The following is a 16,426-nucleotide window of genomic DNA, read 5'->3' as shown; positions in this document are numbered from 1 at the left end:
AAATTATAATTCCTAACAGCACCCCTGCCAGTTCACAGCAAGGGTGCCCTAGGACATGTTAGCACACAATTTGGGAACCATGGGATGAGCCAGTAAGTAGGTATCATGATAATAATGATGATGAAATAATTGGTATTTATCCCTTGGTTTCTGTTTCCAGTGTGTTTTAAATCTCCGTTAATAACTCTCTTTCTCTGTTATGGCCCAAGAGGCACGATGGTACATTAGCAACACACTGTTTAAAGAAATACATGTCCTAATGGGAACATAAGTGACTATATTAATTTTACAAATTCGGCAGAGATGTTGGTAACCAAATGATCAGCTTCCAGAATCCTCCAAGTCACGCAAGGGAAGAGCTTTCTTTGGATAAAGTGCCATTTATATGCATCAGGACCTAACAGAGGGAGAGACAATGAAATCAATTGTGCATGTGAGCTGTCCATGGGCTAACATTCTCTTATCCCCCCGCTCTCTGCCACGACTGACGGCCATGGTCAAAAGGAAAAATAAAACCAAAGCAGCACTGAATCTGATCCGTCTAGAAAAGCTGGATAAACTCTGATCATCTTCCCAGGTACTGGTCCTAAGGACACCAACAACATGAAAGGCTAATCTAAGTTCAATCACAGCCAAATCTTAATCAAGTAGTGGTGAGTGGATATTTTCTAGCTGGAAAAATCCAGCTCGATCCTGATTCCTCTTTCTCTTGCAAGGGTAACCAGCACCAACTCACTCGACCGAGAAGGGATTAATAAAAAGGCAAAAAAAGCCTCTGTTGACTTGCTTTCAACAACACCTCTATTATTCTTTCTTACCAAAGGAGTAGACTTCACTGTAGATAAAATTAAAAAATGAAGACAAGCAGAAAGGGGAGAAGAAATGGAATCTTAATCTTTTTACCCAGAAATAACTATCTCCCTCCAGACTCTTTTCTCTGTACTCACATACAATCCTTTTTCTTTTTTCTTTCTTTTCTCTTTCATTTTAACCCAAAAGAAAATCATATTGTTGTGTAGTCTCTTTTTCCACGGGAATATACACTGTGACTATATTTCCATTTCAAAAACTATACTTCTAAAACACCATTTTAAGAGTTCTGTAATATTCTATGGATGAGTGTGATACAATTTATTTCTCAAATCCTCTAGCAAATTGAACATCTACATTGTTCTAGATGTTTGCTAATATAAATGATGCTGTAATGAAAATATTCACAGCTAAACACTAGAGCCCATCTTTGTTTTCTTAGGGAAAATTCTTTGAGTTGGAATTTCTGGGTCATCAACTATACATTTTTAAAAAGCTTTTGACAATATACTGCCAAATGATCCTAGCCAGAAAGAATTTTTTTTATTTAAAAATATGCACCTTTTTACAACACTCTCATCAGCAAAGTATGAAAGAACCACACATTCACTTCTTAAAAAGCCTGAGAGAGTTTATATTTTTTGACACCAAAGCAACTGCTAATTAACTCAGCTGAGCTGTGGGAAGGGGGAGGAGGCATGAGGATACAGCACTGTTTCCCAACTTGAATTTAGAATCTAAACTATCCCTGAGAATTTCTCATTAAGGGAATTTTACGGTGACTTCCTGCCAAAAAAACACGCCATGGTCATTTATATCCATGCAGGGCGAACGTCTATGAGCAAAAGTCATCGTGGAAATCTACGCCAAGACTTGTATAACATAAACATCTGGAGAAAGAAGATGGGTTTGAAGATGGGTGACCCAGAGGAGGGTCTTCAGGATTTTATACACATAACACAGGACAGACAGAGGGAAGAGGTTCTGAAAACAGACTGGGTGGTGGAGGCGGGGAAGAGAGACTGCCCATAGGCACATTATTGATTATAAAAATACCAAGGTGTGGCTTGGTCAGTGTCATCTGCCAGCCTGACTCACTGCAGATTTGGCTGTTGTCACATAGAAATATTCATATGTCAACAGCTTCTAAGGAATGCTGGGGAAGAAAGAACACAGGACTTTCAAGTACCCTGGGGGTAGGCGCCATGTCTCCACTGCTCACAAGCTACATCATCGCAGGTGATCGGACAAGATCCTATGAATCTTGGTGGTCAGTGACAGTCACCTTCTCAGAGGCTCATTGTGGGATTTGGGCAAGACCATTATGACAAAATGCCAAGCGCTGCAGCAGAACTTGGCACCTAAGAGACAGCTGACCCATGGTTGTGGAGAGGAGATGAACAAAACCAGAGAGTTAGCTGAACATATACTCCATTTTGAATATGAGACAGAGAACTGGGGCAAGGGTGAGAGATCTGTATCAACTCTTCCAACAACGGCCCCGCCACTAAGTCCCAGGCCACCTGCCCCCAGGAGCGTTATGGTCACTCGCCAAGAGACAGCCACCATGGCAAGAATCCCAGGCAACCCTGAACTGGGTTCACATCTACTGTCTGAGGGTTTGAAGCCAGCCTCTGGGAGGACGTGGATGTAGAGAATTTGGTGCGGGTTTTCTGCCTGTCTGGTTCTGGACCAACATCAGAGAAAGTCTGATAAGGTGAGCACTGATGAGACCCAGCACCCCAGCCCTCCCTCTATGGGGGCAGGAGGGATACAGATTTCCAAGGCTGCAAGCAGAGATGAACTCTGCCCGTAGACCAAAGGAAGAAGGGAAGCATTGAGTTCTCAAAGCATTTCCTCAGTCAGGTGAATGGAACTGAAGCTCCTTCACACCACGGCCCAGAATAAAGAAGAAACCTTGAGGGACCTCCCTGATGGTCCAGTGGCTAAGAATCCTCACTCCCATTGCAGGCAGCCCAGGTTCCATCCCTGGTCAGGATACTAGACCCCACATGCTGCAACTAAGAGTTCTCAGCTTGTTGGATGGCATCAGCGACTCAATGGACATGAGTTTGAGCAACTCCAGAAGATAGTGAAGAACGGGGAATCCTGCAGTCCACAGGGTCACAAAGAGTCAGACACGACTTAGCAACTGAACAACAAATGCTGCAACTAAGACCCGGCACAACCAAATACATTTTAAAAAATTGGGGAAAAAAAAGGAATCTTGCAAAGCGAAGGGGCAAATGTCTCGTCTCCTTGGATAAGAAAAAACAAGCTACCAGAACGCCCAACTAAAGAAGATAGTTACAAACAAACATGATTTACCCCTGAAGTCCTTAAACATCAGGCCATGGAGCTCAATTTTCTGACAGAAAAACATTCAACTTCCTTCCTCATCTGTAAAGGGGGTTAACAGGAAAACCTCCCTCCTAGGTTTGCTGAGAGCATGAAATAAGATAAAGAGCCCCAGACCTGGCACCAGACCTGGAGCATAGTAAGTGTTCAACAAAAATGTTAGCTTGGGTTAATAAGTATTTTGTTAAGGAAAAAAGCAGATTGCAAGAAAATATTTATAGTATAAGCCTCTGTTGTTTTTCTTTTAAACTATATGTAAATAAATGGTAGAAAAGTGTGAGTGTAAGCCAAAAAATGTGAATAAAGGTGATCTCTAGGTGGTGGGAGTACAGTAATTTGTAGTTTGTATTTATACATTTCCAGATTTTATGAGTTTATTTTTGTAAATAAGCATTCTGTATTTTTATAATAGGAAGGAAGGAAAAAAGGAAGATAGGAAGGAAAGAAAAAAAAAATCCACTTATTCAATCTAAATACGCAAACCTGGAAGAATGATGAAAGCAAACAGAGGAAACATGCAGAAATTTTTTAAATGCTATTTGCCGAGTTCATGCTGACATGCAAAAATGCTTATCATCTGATGTAAAGGGGAGACCAGGATACAAAATGTTTCCCACATCCTAATTCCAGCTGGGGAAGAAAAAAATGCATAGAAAAAGGATTTGAGGAACATATGCCAAAATATCAACAGTGATTACCTCTGAAGCTTGGATTATGGTTGATTGTCATTGCCTTAATACCATTTTACATTTTCCAAATTGCCTACAAGAGGCCTGAAGTGCTTCTATCATCAGAAAATACATACGCCTGATAACAATAACAATAACAATAATAATACAAACGGCTCTTACTTGTTTGATGGAAACCAGAAAGAGCAGGGCCAGGAAGGGCCTCGCAGGGGTCCAGCGAGCCGGCTTGCGAGGGGGGGAGAGAGGCCCAGCCCCCCGGGCGGCAGGGGTGTCCATGAATAACACGTGGGATCCGGGCAGGGGGCTCACTGCCCTCCTCCGGGACCCTGCCCAGCTCGGCTCCGGCCTCATCTTTCTCACTGTGGGTCACAAGTGTCAGTACATCCTTCGAACGGTCCAAGATGTACCGCAGGCGGCCGCCTCTTGCATTCCTTTTCCTCCGGCGAGAAGATGTTTGCACAAACCCTCTGCACGCCGCCCCTGAGAGCGTCTGGCCCAGTCTAGAGCCATCTACCGAATCTCCAAAGTTTCTCATTCCCTGTCCCGCCTCCCCCCTCAAAAGGCAGGGAGATTTTTCCCAGACCTCCCCCCAGTGCTGGGACTTCCTGGGCAGAGGCCGCCCAGGAGAAGAGGCAAGGCATCCAGTAGGTTCCACCCCTGAAGCCCCGCTAGCTGCAAAGGACCAGGGTGGGACTGACCTGGATTCCAGGCCCTGAGGACCAGTGGTGGGAGGGTGGGCCTCCAGGTCTGAGGTGGGCATCTTCATCACGGGAGACACTTGTTATTGAGGCTTTGAGTTTGTCCAGGATGGGCTGAGCCCAGCTACCAAGGCAGGGTCTCCTCTGGGCCCTGTTTATGCCAAGACTTCCAGCAAGACAGCTTTTCTGCTCAGGAGACAGCAGCTCCTACCTCAGGGCCTGAAGCAAAACCCCCATCAGTGGGCTTCGCTGGGGGTCCAGTGGTTGGGAATCCACCTGGCCAGGCAGGGGACATGGGTTCAGTCCCTGGCCAGGGAAAATAGGATTCCACATGTTGTGGAGCAGCTAAGCCTGGGCGCCACAACTACTGAAGCCTGAGCGTGCTAGAGCCTGTGCTGCACAAGAGAAGCCAACACCATGAGAAGCTCAGGCCCCACAATTACAGAGCAGCCCTCGCTCTCTGCAGCTCGAGAAAGCGGCGGGCAGCCACAAAGACCCAGAACAGCCAAATAAATACTTAAAACAAAGCAAAACAAACCCCCATCACCGACTTGAGCTCCTGCTACACAGCAACCAACCAACATGCTGAAAAGTCAAACACGTGCTCGCCTCTCGCTGGCTCTCACCTGTGAGCAAAGGCCGCTCAGTCCACCAGGCAGATCCTTTGTCAGAACCCATGATCCATTATTGCCAACTAACAGGTGTGTAGTTTTCCACCACAACTCACATGGACAAAGTCTTCTCACCTGGCATCCTACTTCTTTTGTCCTTACCATAACCCTGTGAGGGGATGGTTATTTCTCTGCTTGATGGCTGCAACATTAAGGTTCAGAGAGGTTAAGTGGCTTTCCCAAGGTCACACAGCAAGTTAAAGGTGGAGCCAAGATACCCAGGTCTTCTGACCAGTCACCTGACCACAGAAGCTTGGTAAGTTCCCACATATGACCCTAACCCTCTAGGTGAGTTCCTTTTTTCTAGTAGGTTTAGCACTGTGTCTCTGAGAAACTGCTTGGCCCTTCTCATCATCCACCCCTCCCTGTCCAGCCCCTTCCAAGCCTTTCCTGAACTTGAGATTCCACAGAAGACGTCCTGATTGTATGAAATGCAGATCAGCAAGAGACAGGAACACCATGTTCCCATTTAGGCTTTTTTTTTTCCCCCCATAAGCTGTACCAGAGGCTCTCATCCTGGTTAACTTACTCAAGCGAGTGAATTTTGAACAGTTGGGGCAAAACAGTTGAGCATCCCTTAATAGAAATCCTTGGACATCTTAAAAAAAAGCAAAAAACCCACATGGCAAGATTTTAAATACCAGCAGTAAAACATTCAAAATGAACACAGACCCCCTACCCCAAGATGGACTCACATAATGACATGACCCCTGGAATCCATGTGGTCATCCCTTTGGGACAGCAGAGAGAGGAATGAAGTGACCCAGAGGGATAAAACTGCCCACATGATGGTTCTGATCATTCGATGTGGCTGTAAAGCTAGTCTGTGATGCACTTAACAGATTGTCTCCCCAATCGCCTACTGGCAAAAACAGTGCTGCCTGCTTGGTAAGAATATTCTATCTAGCCTCTCTGAACTTTTTCTCAAAAACAGCCTTTTTCTAAAAGGACAGGGGTTGTGGGGAGGGAACGGCTACACACGACTTCTCCACTTGTTGGATGGATGCCATCTAGTGATAAAATGAGGTAACTCCTCTTCCCACAAGACTGGTTGGCAACCACACAGACAGACACAGCTCACAACACAGTCCTCGGTCTTAGCCAGCCAGAAAATCCAGGCTAAGCGATGTGGATCCAAATAACACCGGCCTTTTCTCCTACCTGCCCAGGTTGATTCTCCGTCATAATGGGGGAGGGGGGTTTGTCTTCGGGATGTGTCTAACATAGGATGGAGATCCTTTGTGTTCCAGATGCCACGTGGAACCCTTGAGGACATCATGTTATGTGAAAAAATTCAGTCACAAAAAGACAAATTCCACGTATAACTCGAGTGACCAAATTCATGGAGAGTATCATAGGGGCTGGGGGAAGAGGAATGGGGAACTGGCATTAAATGGGGACAGAATTTCAGTTTTTGCAAGATAAAAAGAATTCTGGAGCTTTGTGGCAGACCCGAATGTACTTAAGAGTGCACTTAAAAATGATTAAGACAGTAAACTCTATATTATGTGTACTTCATCACAATTTAAAAAGATCAAAAATGGCATCTCTGCTCAGTGTTTTGCAGCAGCCTAGATGGGAAGGGAGTTTAGGGGAGAATGGATACATGTATATGGATGGCTGAGAACCTTTGCTGTTCACCTAAAACTATCACAATATTGTTAATCAGCTATACTCCAATACAAAATAAAAAGTTTTTTAGAAAGTGATGGTGAAAGTGTGAATAACACAAATCAAATTTAAGAGTATTTCGAGTTGGATCAGTAGTTATTCCACTGTGCCTAACACAAAATGGAAGGATATTTTCTTCCAGTATCTAAAAACAGTCATCCAGTTCGACAAGAGTTGCTCATATCACATGGGAATAAATGAAGTTCTGCCCTTGCAAAAAACAAGAACAAAACCAGAAAACCAGCACCTCTACATCACGGGGAGGACTGAAGGGCTGACTGTTGAAGGGAGCATGACCCAGCTCTGTGGCTCCTTCGGGCACAGATGTCACACCCTGGAGAGCACCAGTTCCTCCGGGGGCTGTGCGGGGAGAGGTAAGGATGCCAGATGGTGGACCGAGGTGGGGCGGGTACCAGGATGAGGCAGGCGAGGGGGACCCCACTGCTCATCCTGCCGCCGCACCCCGCATTCAGCCATGGGCCGGCGGGCCAGGCAGCAGCGGGCTCTGGCCCTCCTCCCGGTCTGCCTGGCCCTCACCTTCTCCCTCACGGCCGTGTGCAGCAGCTACTGGTGCGAGGGCACGCGGCGGGTGGCAAAGCCACTGTGCCAGGATCGTCCGGGGGTGCTGCACTGCATCCACTACAGCCGTGGCAGCAGCGACAACGGGAGCCAGGCCGTCCAGTACATTTGGGAGATGGGGGACGACAAGTTCGTCCAACGCAGGTTCCACGTGGGGCTCTGGCAGTCATGCGAGGAAACACTCGGGAGCACAGGTGAGCTCAGCATCAACGGGTCCTCTGGTGGTTCGGGGACGTTAAGCTCTCTGGCTTTCCACATGAAAACATCGCCCAGACCCAAGAGAGCCTGCCTGGGGAGACTGCAGCTGAGGGCCCCTGTGGGGAGATTGCTCCACACACACATCTGCTAGTCAGTCTAATTTAGCACAAACGCCTAGGCGAGCTGATGCATAAGAAAAGGAGCAGATTACAACTGGAGGTGGATGGTGGCGCCCACAGAGAGGGACAGGAGGGACAAGGGGGGCTACGGAGACCTGGCCGCAAGGACTCCAGCCTGGGGAGGATGCTCCTGGGCCCTGGACAAGCACAGGAAAGGGATCTCAGGGTGTCTGGTCACCCCAGCTCTGCGGCCCACTGCAGCTTCCTGGGTATTTCCTTTCTTAATCAGTTTGATCTGCATCCCCCTAAAAGTTGACCCTCCTTTGGACCCCCTAATAGAGTCCTCCTGGGGACCCCCTGGAGCGCTATGTGGTGACCCCCTACCTGGAGGTCATCTTCTAAATAGCTCTGCATCTTCTTCCCAATGCCTCTAAAGAGAGAATGCGCCGTTTGAAATGAAGATGTAAAACAAAAACTCCTCTTAGAGAATGAACTTATGGTAGGGAGCCAGGCAGAAGGATAGTTAGGGAGCTTGGGATGGACATGTATACTCTGTTGTATTTAAAACGGATAACCAACAAGGACCTAGTGTAGAGCACAAGGAACTCTGCTCAATGTTATGTGGCAGCCTGGATGGGAGAGGGGTTAGGGGAGAATGGATTCATGTATATGTATGACCAAGTCCCTTTGCTGGTCACCTGAAACTATCATAACACTGTTAATCGACTCTACCCCAATACAAAATAAAAAGTTTAAAAAAAAAGAAATAGAAAAAAGCAAAAATTCCTGGTTGGGGCAGCTTTTCAACTCAATGTTCTTTCTCTTGGGTGAATGAATTAGTCAGCAGAATGTGTTGATTCCCGACTCTGTGCGGTTCTGCTGAACCAAGAAATTCAGAGGGGCCTGGGCACACCATAGTGGGTGGGGGTTTGGGGAGAAAAGGCAGACGGAGTGCCACACTCCATCCCTAGGACTCTGATACCGTTTCCCAGGCTGGCTGGCTGTACCGCTTGGCTGGCGAACCTCTGTCCAGCTATATAACACCTGCCTGTCTGGCTTCATGGGATTTATAAAGATTTTTCCTTTTAATCCTGCTGGACCTATTCAAAAGGAACATCATTTCGGAGGATTCATATTAATCAAGGGGTCACTGTGGTTTGACCCACGCTAAACTCACCCTTCTAAGCTATTGTGAATTCTCTTAATCTCCTTGGCTGGTCCCATTTTCACTCTGCCCTGCCCCTGGCTCTGGACTTGCCTCCTCTTTACCCCCCGTTGAGATAAGGCAGCCCTCTCTAGAAGGCTAGTTAGACATTCAGACCTCCATGCGTTAAGCAGAAAGACAGCAGTAGGGTTTAAGTGCATATTAACCAGGAGAGAAGCTTTCCTATCTAAGTGTTAGTTGCTCAGTCATGTCCAACTCTTCAACCCCGTGGACTGCAGCCCACCAGGCTCCTCTATCCATGGGATTTCTTAGGCAAGAATACTGGAGTGGGTAGCTATTCCCTTCTCCAGGGGATCTTCCCGACCCAGGGATCGAATCCAAGTCTCCTGGATTGGCAGGAGGATTCTTCCTATTTAGGATCTGATTTAATCTTCAAAGCAAGGCTAATGTGGGGACTATGAAACCAATTTTAGAAATAGGAAAGCCGTTCCTCTGAAGAGTCAATAACGAGTGGGATGGGAGAGAATCTCAAGACAGTAGGGATATATGTTACTGATGGCTGATTCACATTGGTGTACGACAGAAACCAACACAACATTGTAAAGCCATTATCCTCCAATTAAAACCAAAAAAAAAAAAGAAAGAAAAAAAAAGAAGAGTCAATGATCTATGCCCCTAACATTCCCCTCTTTTAGCTCCTAGCAGCCCAGACTGGGAGCTGCAGGATGTGTCTTTCTGGCACCTTCCCTACAGCCCCTGGGTTGAATCCCTGATGTGGCAGGACAGTCTCTGGACAGTACTAGGCCCCTGCAAGCCCAGTTCAAATGCTGAAACTGCCTCCACCCATGTTTTCTGTACCACGTTTTCCCCTCAGAGGTCCTCAGACACACCCTTCCTAACTGTGCAGACACAAATCAGGCGATGTCCCCGGCTCCTCCCACTCCACCATCTATGATTCAATTCAGGGCTGATGTGTTCATGGAGCAAGATGGGGGTACCCACCTGGGACACAGCATCCCAGAGGGTGATTCGCCCTGGTGTCAAACCCTCCGCCCATTACTCACCCCCAAACCAAAATTGGGTGACATCGGTACACTCAGTAGATAACCAAGGACTCATATCCTTCAAGGGGGCTACGCCTCACAGGGGGCAGCACAAGGTTTTCTAGCCAATATGTGCAACATGACCAATGATACGGGCAAAGCACACCCCCTGGAGCACAGAATACGTCTGGGGGTGGGTTCTGCCCATTACCTGGTACTCACACACATAACTCTTCCCTTTCCTCTCCCACTCCAGAAAGCAGGGTGGAGTGCAAGTAACTGACTCACTTCATAGCAGAGATAGTTCTGAATCTGCTCTATTTCATTTATTAAAATGATTACAAACATTGTCACTTTCCCCTCTACCCAGAAAGAAATTATTTGAGACTCACGTCATCCTGGATGCTGTTTGGGAAGTCCAGCATCAAGTCTTGCAGCGTCAGTCCAGATGGGCTAGGGTATGCTGTAATAACAAACAACATCCAAATCCCACAGGTTTAAACCACCAAATTCATTTCTAGCTCTTACTATTTGTATTTTGCCGGTTGGCGAGCAGTGTCTCCTCACTGGGGCCATTCAGGGATCCAGGCAGAGAGAGGCTCCACCTGGACCTACGCTTCTGTGATCTCAGAGGCAAGAAAATGAGAGCTTTTAGACAAAACTCTGACTCATAAAGCTTCTGATGGGAAGTGACCCCCCCCCCCACCCACCCCATAATTTCCACCCCCAGTCCTCGGCCATAACAAGGCATATGACCCAGCCTGGATTCACTGGGGCAGGATTGTATCATGATGCTCCAGGGAGGGGCACCACCTCTCTGGGAACAATAAAGCCACACTCCCTAGTCCTGTTCAAAATGACGTGGATGCACTCAAGGGGGGCTGGAAACAGCTGTCCCTTGTTATCAAAGTTCACCCTACTTGAATCTATCTTCTTTTACTTCCAGGTGAAAACTGCAGAAGTTTCCAGAGTGTAATACCAGCTGAAGAACAAGGTAAACCCCTTCCTCATGTTCTGTCCACCAGCCCTTCTCACCATTTGGACAATGTCTATGGTTTTGGTTGGGCTAGGGGGAAAACATGAAAGAGTTATTTATAGTTTTACCATGAATTCAAGTCCCACAGAGCCACTGGCTCTTTTCATGGGCCCTGTAGGCAGTAATGCTAGAAAACGTTAAACCACCAACTCTGCAGGGAGGAGGGGATGCCCTGATGGGCGGTATTTGCAGCTTTTTGGAGTGTGAATACTCCCACCAAGGCCAATTTCAAACTATCAATGCAAGGTGACCGCAGAGCAGGAAAAAAGATGAGTCTAGTTCATCACTGCCAATAGCATTTTTCCTCTCTATAACACTCATCAAAGTTAAACTTACTTTCCTAGTATTGTTTCCCCAGCAAGAATATAGCTTTTGTGATGGCATGGACCATGTATCTTTCATTCATTGCTGTGTCCTCAGGACCAAACTGCCTTATAGGAGGCTTTTTGCAAATAACAGTTTCACTCCCTGCTCCTTTTATTCACTTCTTTTCACATCCAACCTATTTTCTTGAAGCAGCAGGAGGGGTCCCACCAAAAGGGTAAATTGTAGGTTGACATGGAAATGAATGAGACTTTGGCATCTCGAATCGGGGGGCCTCAATTCTCTGACTCCTTCGTCCACCCTGGTGAAATTTATCCTCTCCTTTAAAAAATGAAGATAGTGTCTTATGGTGGAATCAAAATAACATGGTAACTTCTGAACTGAGGAACGGGACCTCCAGCATCCTTCAGGCCCTCGGAGAAGAATTTTGCTTAGTCTTTTCTTCCCTCCCAGCTAATGACAATCTTCCCAAAGCTTCTCTTTCAAGCCCCAGCACTCCCCTTGCATTGTCAACTTTCCAAGACTCAGCAGAAGTTTCTGTGGTTTTCACCCCGTGGTGGTTTTTATTTATTTATTTTTGTTTTAGAAGTGACCCGAATCACATGATTGAATATCCCAGTATTTCTAAGGGGCTGTCCTGGTGGCTCAGACGGTAAAAAAAATCTGTATTTCTGAGTCCCAGCATCTCTTTTATCCTTACATTTGCAGGTGTCTTGTGGCTGTCTATCGGGGCTGAGGTCCTGAATATCCTACTGACATTGACAAGTGCAGTCCTCCTGGGCTCCAGAGTGAGGCATCACTCTGGGCTCCACTGGCTCAAGGTGGATGCCTCAGTAGCCATCCTCACGGTGCTTGCAGGTACTTGCCAAGAGCATCATCAGAACAGGCAAATCCCCTACAGCCTGCCCCCAAGGGAACTGGCAGAGCTCCAGGCTGGCTGTTCCTATCACTGCCCCATTCAGTGGGTCCACTGGAGAAGTTACCAAATTAATCCCATTGGTGGAAGCAATGGGGGGGGGGTGCTGATGAAAAAAGCAGGGGTAGGCACAAATGGAGAGCAAAATCTATCAGCATGTCTTTGTCACAACTGTGGGGAAGAAGTCCACTGGCTTTGAGGACAGAGACTGCCCTATTTGAACAATGGTTAAGCATGAGTCTGTGGAGAAATACTGCCTGGATTCAGAGATCTCCAACTTGCTGGCTGTGTGATTCTGGGCCAGTGGCTTCACTTCTCTAACTAGCTGCCTCAAAAAGCTGTGATGGGGCGGCCCCTGGTGATCTGGTGGCTAAGAATTTGTGCTTCCACTACAGACAGCATGGATCTGATCCCGGTCAGGGAAGATTTTTGCATGCCAGTGCAGCCAAAACATACAAAAACAAACAAACAAAATGCTATGGTGATGACTAAATAAGAATGCAGATAGTATATAGTAAGTACTCAAAAATGGCAGCTTGTAAAAAATTATCCAAGTGGGGTCAATAGCCCTATGAGTAAAGAACTCCTCTTCTTGGTCTTCTGTGTTGTCCAAGTACTTTTTCCGTTATTGTTGTTCAGTTGCTAAGTTGTGTCTGACTCTTTGAGACCCCGTGAACTGTAGCTAGCCAGGCTCCTCTGTCCATGGGATTCTCCAGCAACAGTACTGGAGTGTGTTGCCATTCCCTTCTCCGGGGGCTCTTCCTGAGCCAGGGATGGAACCCGGGTCTCCTGCATTGCAGGCAGATTCTTTACTGTCTGAACCCATAGACCAGGAAAGCCCATAGACCACTAGAGAAGTCCCAAAACTACTTTCTACTTGACCATTGAAGCCACAGTTGGTCACTCCCTGCCATACATTTATTAAATTAAAACATAGCCCTAAAAAAAAAGCAAAACAAAACATAGCCCTGTAATGGGAGCCCCTGAAAAAGAAAGGCAAAATAACTAATATTTAAAAGTAATATTCAAAGAAACTTTCTGGAACAAAAGACCAAAATCTATGCATATAAAACTCTAATACCTGGAGGAAAAAATGACACAGTACATTCAAGCCCTAGACATATCCCACTAAAACTGTTAAAGGAAAAAAAAATCATCTGAGTCCTCAGGCAAAAAGATCAATTCACTTACAGAGAACAGAAAATCACTTTGGGAACTGACCAGTTCCTACTGTGAAAGTCTACTGTGGCCAGAACCTATTCCGATTTTTATGCAAAATTTTTCTGTGTTAGAAAAAAATCCACATTCAAAAGAAAAAGTGACAGAACTTAGTAAAGTATGGCTTCAGTCTAAATGTAGCTCAAGGACCTCTTCCCTGTTCTGGAAAACAGAGGATGCAAAATTGGTGCCTCTGGGGACTTCACTTGTGGCCCCATAGTTAAGACTCCGAGCTTCTAATGCAAGGGGTGCAGGTTTGATCCCTGGTCAGGAAACAAAGATCCCACATGCTGCGCTGTATGAGTTAAAAAAAAAAAAAAAAAACCCACAGCGACATGATAAAGTAGAAAAAGGAGGTGGTCTTGAGACAGATGACATGGCAAAGGAACATTCACCACTGTGTAGACTGGTGACTCTAAGAAATCAGTAGACGTGTAAAACATGAAGGCTGCTTGGAAGGGCTCCAGGAGGATGTTAGTGGGCTAGGACAGCCAACTCATGTGCCGTAGAAAACTACATTCTTTACTGTGCCTCACAAGTTTTCCTTGTGCAGGGCTCCTAGCCATGGTGGCCCACATGATGTACACAACCATTTTTCAAATCACCGTGAACCTGGGACCGGAAGATTGGAAGCCTCAGATGTGGGACTATGGCTGGTCATACTGGTGAGTCGCTGGCCATGGTGGACCAGCAGGGATGCACACACTTTTTCTAGGAGCACCACTGCCCTTGGTCACAGCTCCACCACCTGCTACTCTTGGACTTTGGGTTAGTTTCTTAATCTTTCTGTAGCTCAGATTCCTCATCTCTAAAATGATAATACCCATCTTAGATGTTTTTATGAGAATGTAAGGAGGTTATGTTTATAAAATTCTTGGCACAGAGTGAAGCACTGAAGAAGTAGAGATAGTGCTATTGTTACTTTCTTGAACATGGTTTAAGGAGAAAAGTCCTATTATAATTCCTAAAAAATATCTCAGTGAGGAGAGACCCAGTCCCCGATTATAATGGAAAGGCAGGCCATGACACAGAACTTGATGCAGAATTGGATACAGAAAGGTGAAGTCACCAGCTCAAGGTTGCACAGTTAATGAGAGATGTGTGCAAACCCACAGGGCACGCGTGACTCCCGGGTCTGGTTCTCTCCACCATTCACACATTCCCGACAAAAACACGTTGACTGCTCTCTGAGATCTGTGATCCAAAGCATTAGTTGTTCAGTCATGTCCGACACTTTGTGACCCCATGGATGTAGCCCGTCAGGCTCCTCTGTCTATGGAATTCTCCAGGCCTGAATACTAGAGCAGGTAGCTGTTCCCTTCTCCAGGGGATCTTCCCAACCCAGTGATCGAATCCAGGTCTTCTCCATTACAGGCAGATTCTTTACTGTCTGAGCCACCAGGACGCCCAAACCCAGGTCCAAATTGGGTAGAACCGGGAGTTGACATTCCATCCCAGCAGAAGCCCTGGAGTCAGCCCTGGACTCTTTCCTAACCGTGCCTTTTGTTGACAGCCTCGCCTGGGGTTCCTTTGCCCTGTGCATGGTTGCATCGGTCATGGCCACAAGCAGATACACAGCAGCCCGCCGGGAACTCGCAGAGAAAAAAAGTGGACAGAAGGGCAGTCGGCACTCTCCACAAGACTTCCAGAAACCCAAGGCTTCAGAAATTGTTTGGGAAACAGAAGCTGCTCCCAGCCCTGCGGGGTGTGCCCTTATCAGTGTATCTAAGCACCTGCCACCAGAGGCTCCAGGCAAGGTGTCCATGTGCTAGCCAGGGTTCATGGCTGGCAGATCTGCACAGGCAGACAAACCAGACACTAGTCTACAAGGAGCATCTCTGGAGTGGGCTTCACAAGGCTGTGAAGTAAACCTTCCACCTGGCATCTTACCCTTCACTAAACACCTTTGCCTTCAACTTCTGGTTCCTGTTATAATGCCAGTATTTTTAAATGAGATAACTCCTACAGAAAATATCAACCATTGACACTCTAGTATAAGTGAGAATCCCAAGCTTTCCTGACAGTTGAATAAGGGCGACAGAAAAAGTAGGAGCATGTGAGTGCTAAGAGTAAGAGCTAAAGAAAGGGGGGAAACAAGGCTTTGACTACAAACAATGTAGACTTGTTGCCCACACAGTTATGTTGACAGAAGAGTCCAGAATGTCTTTTTCCTTAATTGACACACACAAATTAATACTACAGGTGACTACCCTATTTTTTTTTCTGTTTTAATCAGGAAGAAATGAATTTCAAAATCAGTTTTGTGTTATTTTTAAAATACATTTTCTTCTAAATTTTCTACTCTCCACCTATAGGAAAATCAGTTTGGAAGGATAATCAAATGATAAAACAAAATAAGAAGGGTTGAATGGAATGACATCTTGTCACAGCTAAGTGGAACAAATGTTTGAATTGTTGTGCTTAAATTAAAATTGCCAGGCACTTCTGCTTCTAAAAATAAACATGGTGAAACCTGCAAGTCTTGTTTGAAACAGTGGTATGCTGCATGTTTCCTAACTTGTTCAGTTACAATATTATATACCTCTCTTATGCATTTCTTTTTTTTTTCCATTTATTTTTATTAGTTGGAGGCTAATTACTTTACATCATTACAGTAGTTTTTGTCATACATTGAAATGAATTAGCCATGGATTTACATGTATTCCCCATCCCGGTCCCCCCTCCCACCTCCCTCCACCCGATCCCTCTGGGTCTTCCCAGTGCACCAGGCCCGAGCACTTGTCTCATGCACCCAACCTGGGCTGGTGATCTGCCTCACCCTAGATAATATACATGTTTCAATGCTGTTCTCTTGAAACATCCCACCCTCGCCTTCTCCCAGAGTCCACAAGTAACAGTGTGGAGATTTCTTTTGCATTTCAAACTAACATGCTATTGAGGTTACCAGTTGTTAAACCCATAACTTGGGTT

General features: G+C 46.1%; 2 protein-coding genes across 2 annotated transcripts in view; one reads left to right on the top strand and one right to left on the bottom strand.

The window, feature by feature from the left end:
• Positions 1-4,133, bottom strand: part of GLP2R (glucagon like peptide 2 receptor) — a 44,324-nt gene extending 40,191 nt beyond the window's left edge. The window contains exon 1 of the mRNA XM_020909890.2: positions 4,020-4,133. Coding sequence (XP_020765549.2) covers positions 4,020-4,133 — 114 coding nt within the window. The remainder of the gene's footprint in view (positions 1-4,019) is intronic.
• A 3,056-nt stretch (positions 4,134-7,189) lies between these two features.
• On the top strand, positions 7,190-15,796 carry GSG1L2 (GSG1 like 2). Its single transcript, XM_020909889.2, has 6 exons — positions 7,190-7,271; positions 7,371-7,670; positions 10,948-10,995; positions 12,070-12,219; positions 14,049-14,160; positions 15,009-15,796. The coding sequence occupies exons 1-6, from the start codon at positions 7,190-7,192 to the stop codon at positions 15,265-15,267; spliced, it is 951 nt and encodes a 316-aa protein (XP_020765548.2). The 3' UTR covers positions 15,268-15,796.
• The last annotated feature ends 630 nt before the right edge of the window (positions 15,797-16,426 follow it).

Source organism: Odocoileus virginianus, chromosome 17 (genome assembly GCF_023699985.2).
Source record: "Odocoileus virginianus isolate 20LAN1187 ecotype Illinois chromosome 17, Ovbor_1.2, whole genome shotgun sequence".
NCBI classification, from domain to species: domain Eukaryota; kingdom Metazoa; phylum Chordata; class Mammalia; order Artiodactyla; family Cervidae; genus Odocoileus; species Odocoileus virginianus.
Note: the sequence above shows the minus strand (reverse complement) of the source record. Positions and strands in the feature narration are given on the sequence as shown.

Coding starts and splice junctions, on each gene's coding strand:
- GSG1L2 (XM_020909889.2), top strand. CDS start 7,190: ATGACCCAGCTCTGTGGCTCCTTCGGGCACAGATGTCACACCCTGGAG. Junction 7,272..7,370: donor CGGGGGCTGTGCGGGGAGAG/GTAAGGATGCCA, acceptor CCCCGCATTCAG/CCATGGGCCGGCGGGCCAGG. Junction 10,996..12,069: donor AATACCAGCTGAAGAACAAG/GTAAACCCCTTC, acceptor TTACATTTGCAG/GTGTCTTGTGGCTGTCTATC.